At 46.7% G+C, this 14,749-nt stretch overlaps 1 protein-coding gene across 1 annotated transcript in view; it reads right to left on the reverse strand.

Moving 5' to 3' along the window:
- Positions 1-14,317, reverse strand: part of LOC144268435 (importin subunit alpha-5-like) — a 242,138-nt gene extending 227,821 nt beyond the window's left edge. The window contains exon 1 of the mRNA XM_077823348.1: positions 14,313-14,317. Within this exon, the coding sequence (XP_077679474.1) occupies positions 14,313-14,314 (2 nt within the window). The 5' untranslated portion in view covers positions 14,315-14,317. The remainder of the gene's footprint in view (positions 1-14,312) is intronic.
- Positions 14,318-14,749: the final 432 nt, after the last annotated feature.

The raw sequence follows: 14,749 nt of genomic DNA on the forward strand, positions 1-14,749 counted from the left end.
CCTCCTGAGGTCCCTTCCAACCCTGATATTCTATAATTCTATGATGTTTCCTCCAATCAGGAGCTTCAGGGGCGGGGCCCTCTGTGACCTAGCACTTCATTGATTCCCTTCTCTGGTTACTCAAGTGAGCTGCGGGTGTTGGTCATGGTCTGAGCACAGCCTGGGGCCTCATGGGCCCAGGTTCAAGGCCCATGAGCTCTCACTTCACTGATGGCAGCACCAGAGCTGGCAAATGGCTTGGGAGTGGGCCACATTGACAGCCTGGAGAATTAGGCCCCATGTTTCTCCTTCCTGCTTCTGCTCCTTGCCTCATCTCTGACCCTAAAGCACCTCTGAGAGGGGTAGGAGGATAGTTTGGTCTTTGTGGCCCATCAGCCCTCTGTCTTTCTGCAGAGACTGTCCCCAAAGGAAGTACTTAATCCTATTGTGGCAGTTTGTGTAATACAGGCAGGAGGCCGCAAGGAAAAGGACTAAGACCAACAACTCATTTCACACTGGCCACCGAACAACCACCAAATGATAACAAAATTGGTCACAGACCAGATCTGAACTGGTGTCCTCAGTGTGAAAGACTTGGCCTCTCATTTCTGTTGCCCCAAGTTGCTCAAGCCCTGCTCTGAACCCTCTTGTGTTTGGACAGCGATATGTCTGTGTAGTACATTGTGATAACCATATGGTGCGTCTCACACAACTGAGTTCATGCAACTCCAGCTTTGGCAACATCAGCCGCTAATTCAATGTGGAGAAGAAGTGCCAGCCCTCTTCCTGTGTTGAGGCTGCGGGATTCCGTGTATCTTCTGCCTGTACCTGCACAGATTCCCTTCACCCACACTCCACACATAATGGATAGAGCCAATCACCACTCATCCCTTGCAAATAAGTATGGACAGTCAGCCCCATTCAGAAACACATGCACACACAGAGAGCTATATTGGGAATAACCCTCCCCCCTACATATACTAGAACATAAGAATGGCCATACTGGGTCAGACCAAAGGTCCATCTAGCCCAGTATCCTGTCTTCCAACAGTGGCCAATGCCAGGTGCCCCAGAGGGAAGGAGCAGAACAGGTAATCATCAAGTGATGCATCCCCTGTTGCCCATTCCCAGCTTTTGGCAAACAGAGACTAGGGACACCATCCCTGCCCATCCTGGCTAATAGCCATTGATGGACCTATCCTCCATGAACTTATCTAAGTCTTTTTTGAACCCTGTTATAGTCTTGGCCTTCACAACATCCTCTGGCAAGGAGTTCCACGGGTTGACTGTGCATTGTATGAAAAAATACTTCCTTTTGTTTGTTTTAAACCTACTACCTATTAATTTCATTTAATGACCCCTAGGCTTTGTGTTATGAGAAGGAGTAAAGAACACTTCCTTATTTACTTTCTCCACACCAGTCATGATTTTATAGCCCTCTATCATATCCCCCCTTAGTCGGCTTTTTTCCAAACTGAAATATCCCAGTCTTATTAATCTCTCCTCATATGGAAGCCATTCCATACACCTAATAGTTTTTGTTGCCCTTTTCTGAACCTTTTCCAAGTCTGATATATCTTTTTTGAGATGGGGTGACCACATCTGCATGCGGTATTCAAGATGTGGGTGTACCATGGATTTCTATAGAGGCAATATGATATATTCTGTCTTATTATCTATCCCTTTCTTAATGATTCCCAACTAGATGTGAAGAATCACCTCTGGCAATGGAGCTTGACATTCAACAGCAGAGAGCTTTGTCCTGAGCTGGAATGGAGGCTGATCTCCATCAGGGGATTTAGGGGACCAAAGTCCTTTGGACCCATGGCCAAGGCCCCTTGAAATGAGAATCCCAAATTTTTTGGTGGACTGAAATTCAGAATGAAATTTAAAATCCCACTAACATCTGGAGAACTCAGATCTCCTGAGTCCCAGGTAGTACCTCAGCCATAAATTTCAAAGGTGCACATCTTATTAAGTTACTTTTAACCAAAAGTAAACTGCCCCTTGACCACGCCATTGTCCACATGCCCCAGCCAGTCTGTGACCCCACAGCTAACCAAGCGTTCCATTCTTATTCTGCTCTGCCCGGCCCAGACACAGAGAGATGCTCCATCCCCACCCAAAAAGGGTGAAAAATAAAAGGTCTCTGAGATGATGCCTGTGCAGCTGAACTCTATAAAGACAATGGCATCTCCTGTCCCAGGCAGTCCTATGGGCTGGACATTTTATTTTCCAAAACCCACTTAAAAGAAGCCATGCCTCATTCTGACCCGCTGGCCTAGTTGAGTCCCATGTGGGTTATTGAAAATGAAAAAGAATTCAAAGCACGTTGAGTTTACCAGTGTAGATGGCCATTAATTAAGCTTCTCAATCCTGTGGAGATGGGATACAAAGAGATCGCTTCCCCGCACACCCCGCCCCGGCCTCGGACACAACAGCTGGTTGACTGGGCAGGACATGAAGAATCCTATAGCCAATGGAAATCTCAGCATACATGGAATGGAATTTGCAGCGCTGGGCTTGGCCAGGACGCCACGGTGGATCCCTGAATCCCCAGTTCCTACAAACAATGTGCCTCGATCTTTATTAACTGCATGTGCCTGGGAATTGTTGTTTCCAAAAATGTGTGAATGCTTGAAAATTGTCAGCATGGAGGTGACAATCTAATTGTCCCCCATGGGGAGATGTTTCACCCCCTCACACATCTCTGGGGAGCAGCAGGGGCTGGTGAACAGCAGCACATCGCCATGTCAGCCGCGCCAGTTACTAACTCTCCAACATGTTCCAGCACGGCATCCTGTCACAGGGATTCAGAGCACTTTACCAAGGAAGGCCAAAGGGTCAGTATTATTAGCTCCATTTCACAGAGAGGAAAACTGAAACAGAGAGAAAAGGGACCCACCCAAAGACTGAATCAACAGCAGAGCCAGGAATAGAACCCAGGAGTTCTAGCTCCTAGGCCCTTGCTCTAACCATTAGACAATCCTGCTTCTCTGGACAGCTGCATGTCTTGTTCTGAAACCAATAACCAAGCAACAGAGGATCCAGATGGGGCTGGCTGAGCAGATCAAAACTCAGCTCAGCCGGGACTTTCATGTCTCTGACTGACCTCATCCCAGGACACAATGCAACAATGCTGTGATTTCAGCAGCTTATGCACAATTGCTGCCTAGAAACCACAACACATATTGGCCCCAGATAGTTACACAGACTGGTGAATGCAGGGAAGATGGTGCACAGTCATTCAAGGACCAGATTGAGACCACAGGGAGTCATGCATGAAGAGAAAAAGACCAGCAGGAGCACACAGTGAGAAGAACAGGATCACAAGGGATTGCATAGTGAGGAGGTCACAGTTCCTGAGGTAACAGCACCTCTGACTCCATCCTGGCCTCCTTGAGGGCACCCTGCTCAGGACTTAGGCCTCTAGCTGTCACCTATCTTAGGGTGGGAAGCTGCATTCCTCTCCTTCCAGACCAAGGATTTAGACTGTAATTCCTCCTGCTCTTCATTGTGATTACCTTAGCAAGCCTGAGGTTAGTTCAGAGCCTGCCATCCTGCTGCTTCCAAGGCAATGACAGGGTTAACCAGTGACCAGCCAGCCTTTATACAGCAGAGTATTTATTCAGAACAAAAACATTACAGACAACACATCTTTGGATAACAAAAAACAGCTTATGAGCCGGAGCCTGCCTCTCGTACCAGGTGTCACCCCTCTTCTGCATGGAGACCCAGCCCTTCCAACCCTTTCAGCAGGGTCTGTCCCTCTGGGGCACAGTGTCATGTCAGTTCTTGGCTGCAGTAAGTGACCCCTCTCCATGTCAAGCTGCCACTTTATACAAGTCTCAGTTCTCTGTCTGCTGGGCTTCTTGAACTCAATCAAAACCAGGATATGCAATCCTCCCCACGTCCATGGTGTTACTTCTGTAGACTGAGATCTAGAGACTTAGAGATCTGCCGTAATTACTCACCCCCACCCCATAACATTAGCTTCTGATAGTTCATTCATGGTTTAGGTGACTTCCACCTAGACACTGCATTGCTTGTCTTGTTTCCAGAAAAGAAATTAACCCAGTCCCTCCTAGTGGGTAACAATACAAGGGGAGAGGGGAAACTGACTCATACCTATTTTTCCATAAAATGAAAAGGAGTACTTGTGGCACCTTAGAGACTAACCAATTTATTTGAGCATAAGCTTTCGTGAGCTACAGCTCACTTCATCGGATGCATACTGTGGAAAGTATCGAAGATCTTTTATACACACAAAGCATGAAAAAATGGGTGTTTACCACTACAAAAGGTTTTCTCTCCTCCCACCCCACTTTGGATCCGTGTCCCTCCTTGCTGGTTAAAAGTGGGATTTTCAAAAGAGCCCATGTGAATTAGGAGTGCAAGGCCCTTCAAAAGGGAATGGAATTCAGGCTCCCAATATACCAGGTGCTCTTGAAAATCCCACCTTCAATCCAGTGGAAAGGCACTGGGTCCATGAAACATGCCTCCTCAGTGGATGGTGGGTGCCAGTGTCTCTTAAACAATCAGTCATAAGGCCTTTGCTCAAAAAGCTCCCTTGACACGAGCACTCTCCTATCACCTTCTCTCTCACCTTCCTGTTCTGGGGAAGGGTTTGGCAAACTAGCTTTGGCAACACTTAGAGTCCTCAGATTCCCTGTGTCATGTTCTTGTGCACCAGACATGTGCTGGTCACGGAGCTCACAGTAGATGTGTTCATCAAAAGATCTCTTAACGCTCTGCCAGGTATAGCGGATCTTAAATAAGGTATTTTACACTCAGTGCCACCTAGTGGCTGAACAGTGTAATACAGTTTTACATTCCATTACACCAGGGATCTCAAACTCGAATCACCACGAGAGCCACATGAGGGCTAGTACACTGGCCCGAGGGCTGCATCACTGGCACACACTCCCTCCTGCCCCTGACCCTGCCCCCATTCCAACCCCTTCCCCAAAATCCCCACCCCAACTCCGTCCCCTCCCTACCCCTATTCCAACCCCTTCCCCAAATCCCTTCCCCTGCCCCGCCTCCTCTCCTGAGCGCGCGGCTCCCCGCTCCTTCCCCCTCCCTCCTGGAAAGTGCTAAGCACCGCCAAACAGCTGTTTGGTGGCAGGAAGCGCCTGGAGATGAGCGGGGACTCGACGCGTTGAGGGGAGGGAGAGCGGGGAGGAGGGGAGCTTGGCGGCAGGCAGGAAATAACCCTGTGGGCCTCGTGTTTGAGACTCCTGCATTACACCCTGGATCCCCTGCAGTCTGATTTTAGACTTGGCCTCACTGATCTTGGTGATGGGCAAAGATCACTTCCATGTCAATTCTTTTATGGCCTGATCCAAACCCCATTAAAGTCAACAAGAGTCTTTCCATTGACTTCCTCCAGCTTTGGATCAGGCCCTTAAAGCTGTCGGCTGCCTTTGATCCCACTGGCCACAAAGCAACATTTCTGTGAACCCAGGAGGGGGGTAGAGGAAGTCACCATTGAGCACTGCTGCTATTTCCTCCCCTCCTCAGGGTGTAGTGATGGGTGCCAGCTCTTCTGACTCAAGGGCACTCTTGTGTGGGGCTGAACTCTGCCACCTCTCCTGTTCAATGTACATGCAAGGCATCTCGGGGGGGAGAGTGCCCTCAGTGTGTGCCCACAGGCTGTGTGTTAAAAACAGACTTCTTACAGGAAAAGCCTAAGATGTGGTTTCTGAAAGCATAACATGAATTGGTAACTACGGTACAAATGAACTCTTCCCCTCACGTCAGAAAGACAGGCTAATGACAAAGCCTAATGCAGTACTGCCGACTCTCATGATTTTATCACAGTCTCCTGGTGCTTTCATAGAGCCCCAGTTCCTGAAGTTGTGTCATTATGTGAGAATCTCAGCTTTCTTGGGGGGTTTTAAGCACCAGCTGACTCGGCCTCACAGGGCTCTGGCTGTGGAGCTCTTTCATTGCTGTGTAAACTTTGGGCTCAGGCTGGAGCCTGGGAAGGTCCCAGAGCTTGGGCTCCAGCCCAGACCCAGAAGTCTACACTGGAATGAAACAGCTCCGCAGCCAGAGCCCTGCAAGCCTGTGTCAGCTGGCACGTGCCAGCAGCAGGTGTCTAGTTGCCGTGTAGACATGCCCTGAAAGATTCAAAAACCAGAAGAAAAATAAAAAGAACCCAACATTTACTATTGTTTTAACAATCTCATGAATTTTAGGCCAATCACATGATTATTTATTGAGCGTGTGCATAGTTGTCTAGCCAAGCGATGGCATCTTCAGGGGCATGAAGCAGTTCTTCTAGGCCACCGCTGAACCTAGTGAGCAGGCATTTGTGGACAATATGTGTCATTGTCTGTGTTGCACCACAGCTGCACAGAGGGCATTGAGGAGGCTGTTCGACAGGGCTTTCCCTGCCCCAGCCTGGCTGAGAAGTGGCTTGAGTGAAGCAGAACCTTCTGAGCTGAATCTGGAACTGGGCATGCAAAGAGGGGTCTGTGCCTGGTTGGAAGCTGTGAGAGAATCCTGTGTGAAAAGCCAGTTTGTAAATGGTTTAACAGGGGAACTTCATAACCTGGTGGTGAAGGAAGATAACATACTGGATCAAGCTCTGGAGCAGATTACATGCAGAGTTCAAAATGTGGAAGCAGAAATTGGGGGTTCCTTAAAGATATCAGCTGTTAATTCCCAGCCTTGCGGTGATTCCTTTGTACCTGATGCAGCACTTCAAGAAATGATTGCTACTGTCATAGTTTACGGGTTAACTGCACTTTTGTCCCCCAACTCACTCCCTTCATTACAAGTTCATGTCACGTTTCAGATCAGGAAGAACAACCTGGCACAGTTCATCTGTTTTTGTATGTAGCAGGTGTGGCCCAACCATGGCTCACGAGCCGTATGCAGTTCTTTTACAGTTAAATTACAGCTGTCAGCGCCCCCAGCCCCCAGCCCACTCTCTACCTAACAGACTGACGGAGGGAAGCTTGGGGCTACTGCACTGGGGTGGGCTGGTGGGGTTAGGGTCTTCTGTCCAGCAGGGAAGGGGGTCTCAGGGCTTCAGCGGGAATAGGGCTGAAGCCCCAAGCCCCGGCATGTGCACCTGGCTCTCATACTTCTCAAGATTATTGTATGTGGCCCAGAAGGTGAGTACATTTGGGCACCCCGGTATATAGCTTACACATTTGATCTCTGGCCTCCTGAAAAAGCATAATTTTTATATAATCAAATAAAAACTTTGATCCATTTGTTTCTCTTAAACTGTATGTTTATACTTGGAAGGATTAGATTTTTATTGGTGAATGTCGGTAAACATTGATTTCACCGAACACTCACAACTGCTATAAAAATATTGCCATTGATAATAGAAATATACAGCTAGACAAAATAAGAAAAACGCTGCTTGAGAACTAAGAGTCAAAATCGAATGGTTTCGAATTTTGAATTAGGCTCATTACAAATGGACGAATGAATGAACAGTGACAAGTACAATTTGTTGATTTGATTTTTACTGTGTAGCCTTTGACAGGTGGAGTTGATAATTTGCATTAATCGTTTATAAAGCTTTAACTTTTTGAATCTCAACGTCTCTTGTCATTAAATAATTGCCTGACTCACTCACAATGTCACACATCTGTGAAAACTGAATTGATAAAAATCTAAAAAAACAGTTAAAATACACATCGATATTATCCGTCAGAATTATAAACAAATTAAGATCAAATTCTGCGAAGACTAAGTAAGTTGTGTGGTCATCCGTACACAGTCTGTGTAACCATTTGACTTAAAGATTCTCTTGTAATGGTCAGTGAGAAATTGTCTGCAGTCAAAGACAAAATTATAATTATTTTTAAAAATCAAAAGGCAGACACCAGAGAAGAAATCTGCCATTCACTGAAAACTACTGCTGGAGGAAGAAAAGCAACTTACTGAATAAACTCAACATTGAAACAGCGGGCAGCCATCCCTAGATTAAATCAAATAGGGTTTATTAAAATTAAATTATTCTTTAAAATTTCAATAAAATATATATCAAAAACTAATTTTGTGTTACAAAAATATTAACTACAATAATTAAACCAATATTGTCAAATCAATTTAGTTGAAAAGGTTAGGTTTGAAACAAGTTGGAGCCCCAATATAATAACTTACACCCCACTACCACCGATACTGCCTGAGATCGGCAGGAGTACATCCATGTTCCTTCACACCACCTACGATCCAGAAAAAATAAATCCCACTGCTGCAGATATTCGGAGGGGCACAGAACAAGATGTAAGCATGAACGGAGGTGGGGATATCAAATTTAAGATTTTTTTTTTTTTTCAGAATTTTAAAGATGACTGAATCTCACTGCACCTCCATCCCCAGACACCCTGTCAGGGCTGATTCCCCACTCTGGCACTTCGAAGGCAGAAGGTGGGGGCCCACAAGGATTTTAAAAATTAATACTGGCCACTCCAGGCTTGTATTAAACTCCCAAGGTCACAGCTTTTCTCTGAACTTGGATGGGTAGATGCTGCCACCACCCAAGTGCAACCCCTTCCCCCTCCCCTCCCCCCCCGCCCCCCCACCTTTTGAGAACCCAGGAAGGAACACTTGAAAATTCCTTCCTGTGGGGTACCCTCAAGCCCTTTCACCCCCCCTTCCCGGGAAGAGCTGAGAAAAAAAACAAAGGAAATCAGCTGTTGCCACCAGCTAATTAAACAACATATGCACAAACCTCTTCGGCACACAAAAATCCAATCCTGTAAATAACCCTAAACCCTAACCCTTTCTAGACATTTCTGATTTACTTACATATCTGGGTTTCAGATCAGTAGGTTCGAGGTTGATGCTGTTTCATACCTGGTTTTAAAGCTGCTTACAGCATTGTTGCTCTGTGCCTCAGCTCTCCCTCTCTGGAGAACCACAACACACAGACAAAGGGAAGGTTTTTTCCCATTTTAAAAAGTTCTAGCCCTCCCGTTGGCTTTTTTGGTCAGGTGCCCACTCCTTTCCTTTTACCTGTGGGCTTGTTAACCCTTTACAGGTAAAGCAAGTAGAGAACAGCTACTAACAGGGGTTTTATAGCTAACTGGCTGGCTGGGTGTCCATAAAAGGGAGTGACCCGCTCCCTTCATTTATCACATGCCCCCCAAATCACAGATGGTGCTGGCCAGCCTGGTTCAGGTCGGGTCCACACCGGCTGGGATTTCTTCCTGGAGGTTTAGGAAACAGAGTTAATAAGATACTTGCACCTCTAATTTTACTAATAATTACATGAAGAACTAAACAGTATTTTTCACATTTTAAGGACGACGAAGACTTAGAATACAGGGACATTTTTACCTGACTGATTCTGGGAAACCTTCCCGGGAGAGTGCATCAGCCACTTTGTTAGAGGCTCCTGAAATGTGTTGTATTTCAAAATCAAAGTCTTGAAGAGCTAAACTCCACCAAAGACATTTTTTGTTAGTCTCTCTGACTGTGTGAAGCCACTTCAGTGCACCATGGTCAGTCTGCAGGTGGAAACGCCGTCCCCAAATGTGTGGGCGTAGCTTCTCCACAGCACACACAATGGCGTAACAGTCTTTTTCTGAGACTGACCAGTGGCTTTCCCTCTCAGAAGGCTTTTTCGCTGAGAAACACGACAGGCTGGAATTGTTGATCTCGTCCTTCCTGCATTAAAACTGTTACCTGCACGCGTTAGGGCATCCCACCTTTTCCCAGTCCATTGGGCTCCAGGCGTAACCCGGTTAATTTAAGCACCCCCACCTTTTCCCAATTTGTAGGGCTCCAGGCGAAAAGCACCTACCCTTACCCAATCCGTAGGGCTCAGGGCCACCCGGACCCAATTCGTAGGGCTCAGGATGTAACTAACCTGGTCAATTTAAGTACCCACACCCTTTCCCGGTACGTAGGGCTCAGGGTATATACTACTTCTGCGGGTTTGCAGGACCTTTTACCAGTGAAAGAGCCTTACGCAGTCATATACTACATAACCTCTATTTATTAACAATCACCAAAAACAGACTGCCCATGCTACACATACAGTGCTCACCACTCCCAGTAAGACAGATGAACTTTTCCTGATGGCCAGTCAGGATCAGGTCCATCTGGGGGACTCCAGTTTCTGCACAGTATCATTGGCAGAGTGTTGAGGTCTGGCAGCTCTGATCTTTGGGGCTGCATCCTAGAGTTGGTTCCCAAAGAACTTCCTTTTGGACCCCAGTTTATATAGTGAAATTTGAGTTCTTTTTAGCTATACCTTAACCAATCATTATACTAACATTTTACGAACCAATCCTAACATAGTGTAACAAAATTATTTAACCAATCCTACCCCACCACCTTAATTTACACCTAGCAAAATTAATTATGTAACAGACAGAAACAATTAAAGAACCAGACAGAGACCACACAGATAAACAATAGGGAAATGGGGACCATAATGACAAAACAATAAAGAAATCAGGATTTCACAACCACAACTCTCGATAAGTGATTTCTTGACAGACAGAATGCCATCAAACTAAGTTTTCTTTAACTATCTTAAGATGTGTTTTTTTATCTGGTGATAGTGGGTGCCAATAGGATGGGGGTCTCCTTTTTAACAGCCTGATACTACATTGGTTTAATGTAATGTAGATGGAATGTGAGGATGTGACTTCCTGCTTCTCAGCTAATGGCTGCTGCTTGGCTGCTCTTTTAATCTGGCTGCAGATGAAGGCCTTTGGCCTTACAATATGACTACAGGAGAAGGCCTTAGCCTTACAGTCCCCTTCTTAATGACACTTTTACCAAAGCCATCATTACTATTCCAGGAGTCCAATACTCAGACCTGCTGAGCTTGGGCTTGCCTCCTGGGTATAATTAACAAGGGCCTTATTTGACTTTGCATGCCAGCTTCCTGTAGTCTTCGAACAGTTCTCTTCATCCAGCAAGCCAAAGCTGCTATGCTTACTAATAAAGCCAATTGGATTCCAATGATCACCACAATGGGGTGAACCATTATATTTAGCATACCAGTTGCAGAAGGTGACCACCCTAATAGTGTTTTCCACCAAGAGTGATGTCCTGCATCTGCAATAGTTTTCAGCACTTCGCTGATTTTTGCATTATCGCATTATCGCACTGAGGATACCTCTTCAGGGGAGGGAACTCCAGTTATTAGGAAGAGGCCTTCAGGACCTCTCTCCTACATGTACCATCACCATGGGCTCCTCCCAGCACTACACATAAGTCTAGCTAGATGTCTTGAGAGATCCGCAACCTTCACACCAGGCAGGCAAGTCACAACATCATCTGGAAGGAGGGTCCCAACTATGGGATCATTTCCCTCTGCTCCAGTTGGATGTTCTCCTTCCCTGAGACTTTCATCCCCCTCAACAGCACAGAGGCTGTCAGACCAGGGGTGGGGCCGTTCTACGGTGTCCTGGGAAGTCTCATCTATGTACCTCTCTGTCTCCCTCAGCTCCTCCAATTCAGCCACTCTGGTCTCCAAAGCCCGTACACGGTCTCTAAGAGCCAGGAGCTCCTCGCACCGAATGTACACATACGCCACCTGCCCATAGGGCAGGTAATCATACATGCTGCATTGGGTGCAATAAACTGGATAGCTCCCACTCTGTTGCTGGACTTCTGCCTGCATTATCTTTTTTCTCCTGAAGCTCGTTCCTTTGCTGTTGTTTTATATATAACAGGGGTGTTTGGCTTTAAGCTTAAAGAATGTTAAGTGTATCTAGTGCCCGCCCCCCACCCCACATTCCCCTCACAACTCTCTCGCAAAACTCCCCTGTTAGCTGCTCCTGGTCGCTAGCTCCTCTGGTCGATTAGGAGTGGGCTTTTTAATGCCCTGGTCTTCCTGATTAGCCACGCCTGCTGGTTAAGGATTGATGGGTGCTAAAGGGCTTAGGGATCAAAGCCTCGTTAAGAAGCTTTCAGCCATGCCTAGCAGGCCGCTAGGCTCAGCACACACACGGTCAGCACACGGTCCCCCAAACAAACAGACCACACGGTATATTTCAGTCAAGCAACAAGCACATCACAAACACAAACACACACACTACAGACAACAAACTTACCCCCAGGGTCACATAATTGCTCCTCCTTCACCTGGAGAACTCCCTCCCAAACCCCCCCTGTTAGCCGCTCCTGTTCTCTAGCTTCCTGACCTCATCATGTGACTCCAGGAGCCGGGGCTCAAGGCACAAGCCAACAGGGTTTATGCTTTAATCTGGCCCAGCTCCTTGGAATACTTAACATAGAGAACAGCTGTATACTCATTTAGCATTGAGCTCTAAATCAAATCACACAGGGCCACTGTCATCCCAAAGGGCTTGCCTGGGGGTCACCTTGGTGACTATGGCGGGTAACAGTTGAATTGCTTGTGGTAGGCGTAGGCTCTCTGGTGAGTGACTCGGGGGGTGTATGTGATGAGAACAAATTCTGCATGTAGTTGCATGGCTTTATTCGCTTTTTTTGTAGTTTTGAGCTGGATGTTGGTTCTGAGTAACTCTGTTTGCAACCAAGTTTTTATGTGTTTGAATCAATACATGATTCCACATTGTTATTTTCTCCACTAAAGGGTCTATATCCTGGAAAGCAAGAACTCTGAGAAGGACTCAGGCATCATTGTCGATAATCAGCTGTGCACCACCTCCCAGCGCAAGGCATTGTGTTAGCCCCTTTTGCCATACGCCTCATGTACGGCTGGGTCAGACACAAAACAGAATGAGATCCAAAAGGGTGGTGGGGAACGACAGTTAAATTCAAATTGAAAATACGGTGGAACTTTTTAACAGTGAGAATAATTAGCCACTGAGCCATTACGTCTTTCCAAAAGACCTGCATTAGTTCAGTGTTTCTCCAGGGGACCACAAAAGGCAATGGCTGCAGGGCATAGCAAATGTTATTACAACCTTTAACAAAGACAGTCTTGCTCCCCACTCATCCTGACATTTCAAGGTGAAATATTCTCTGCCAACCTCTCAAAACACACACACACAAATAAACTCTATGGGCGTATCAGTATTAGCCCTGACACATTGTTTATTCTTCCTTTTCCCAAATATGAGGGGTTGCCAAGAATTCTGGCTTTGAAGAAAGGGGTCTTCTCCCTGAATAGCTTGAGAAACACTGAGTTAGTTCCACCCCAAGTTACTGTCCCTCCACTGAAGCAATTGCTGGGAGAAATTCTGTGGCCTCTGTCACACAGCAGGTCAGACCAGAGGATCATAACGGACCCCTCTAGCCTTAAACTCTGTGGGTACAGCTACACAGCAGTGAAACACCTGCAGCTGACCTGGGGAGGCTGACTTCAGGAAGACTTTTTGATACTGTCGCACAAGACCTTCTCATAAACAAACTAGAGAAATGTAGCCGAGACGAACCTACTATAAGCTATCTGCACAAGTGGCTGAAAACCCACCCTCAGAGAGTAGCTCTCAGTGGTTCACAGTGAAGCTGGAAGGGCGTATCGAATGTGGTCCCACAGACGCCTGTTCTGGGTTTGGTTCTATTCAATATCCTCAAAAATAATTTGGATAATCACAGAGAGAGTACACTTATAAAGTTTGCAGACAATATCAGGTTGTGAGGGGTTACAAACACCTTGGAGGATAGGATTGGAATTCAAAATGATCTGGACATACTGGAGAAATGGTCTGAATTAAATCGGATGAAATTCAATAAGGACAAAGGCAAAGGATTATACTTATGAAGGAACAATCAATTGCACAAATACAAAATGGGAAATAACTGCCTAGGAAGGAGTACTGCAGAAAAAGATTTGGGGGTTCTAGTAGATCACAAACTAAATATGCATCAACAATGTAATACTGTTGGGGGGGGAAAGGGATCATTTGGGGTTGTATTAGCAAGAGTGTTGTACACAAGACATGAAAAGTAATTCTTCAACTCTACTCGGCACTCATAAGACCGCAACTGGAGTACTGTGTCCAGTTCTGGGCACCACACTTCGGGAAAGATGTGGACAAATTGGAGAAAGTCCAGAGGAGAGCAAGAAGATTAGAAGTCTAGAAAACATGACCTCTGAGGGAAGATTGGAAAAACTGGGTTTCTTTAGTCTGGAGAAGAGAAGACTGAGGGGGAACATGATAACAGACTTCAAATATGTAAAAGTAGGAAGGTGATACATTGTTTTCCTTAACCACTGAGGACAGGACAAGAAGCAATTAGCTGAAAGTGCAGCACAGGAGATTTAGGTTAGACATTAGAAACCTTCCTAACTATCAGGGTTGTTAAGCACTGGAACAAATTACCTGGAACCAATTAGGGAGATGGTGGAATCTCCGACATTGGAGGCTTTTAAGAACAGGTTAGACAAACACCTGCCAGGGATGTTCTACATCAGCAGCTCTCACCTGGGGCTCAGCAGCTCCCTAGGGGGCTGTGAGCCAGTTTCAGGGGGTCCCCAAGCCCCACCACCCCGTGGGGCAGAAGCTCAGAGCCCATGGGTGGAGTTGGGGAGGCAAGGCGGACATTGCCCCACCAAGCTGCAGTGCCTTACCCAGAGCAGGGCAGTCCTGGCAGCAGCCACACACACTCACACCCACCTCCTCCTCCTCTTCATCCCTCCCACTCTCCCCTGAGGCCCTATCTCCTGGCCAGGTCAGAGGCTGGAACCCTAAGCCAGATAGTGCGTAACGGCTGCTGCGCTGGTTGGTGCCATGGAGCCAGAGAAGGATTAAGGTTTTGCGGGGCCCTGGGCCAGAGCAGGTGGGGTCCCCTCCCCACCCCTTCCGCTTGCAGTGGGCGGGTGTCTCAGTACCAAAAGGCTGCTGCT

This window comes from Eretmochelys imbricata, chromosome 1, assembly GCF_965152235.1.
Source record: "Eretmochelys imbricata isolate rEreImb1 chromosome 1, rEreImb1.hap1, whole genome shotgun sequence".
NCBI lineage: Eukaryota > Metazoa > Chordata > Testudines > Cheloniidae > Eretmochelys > Eretmochelys imbricata.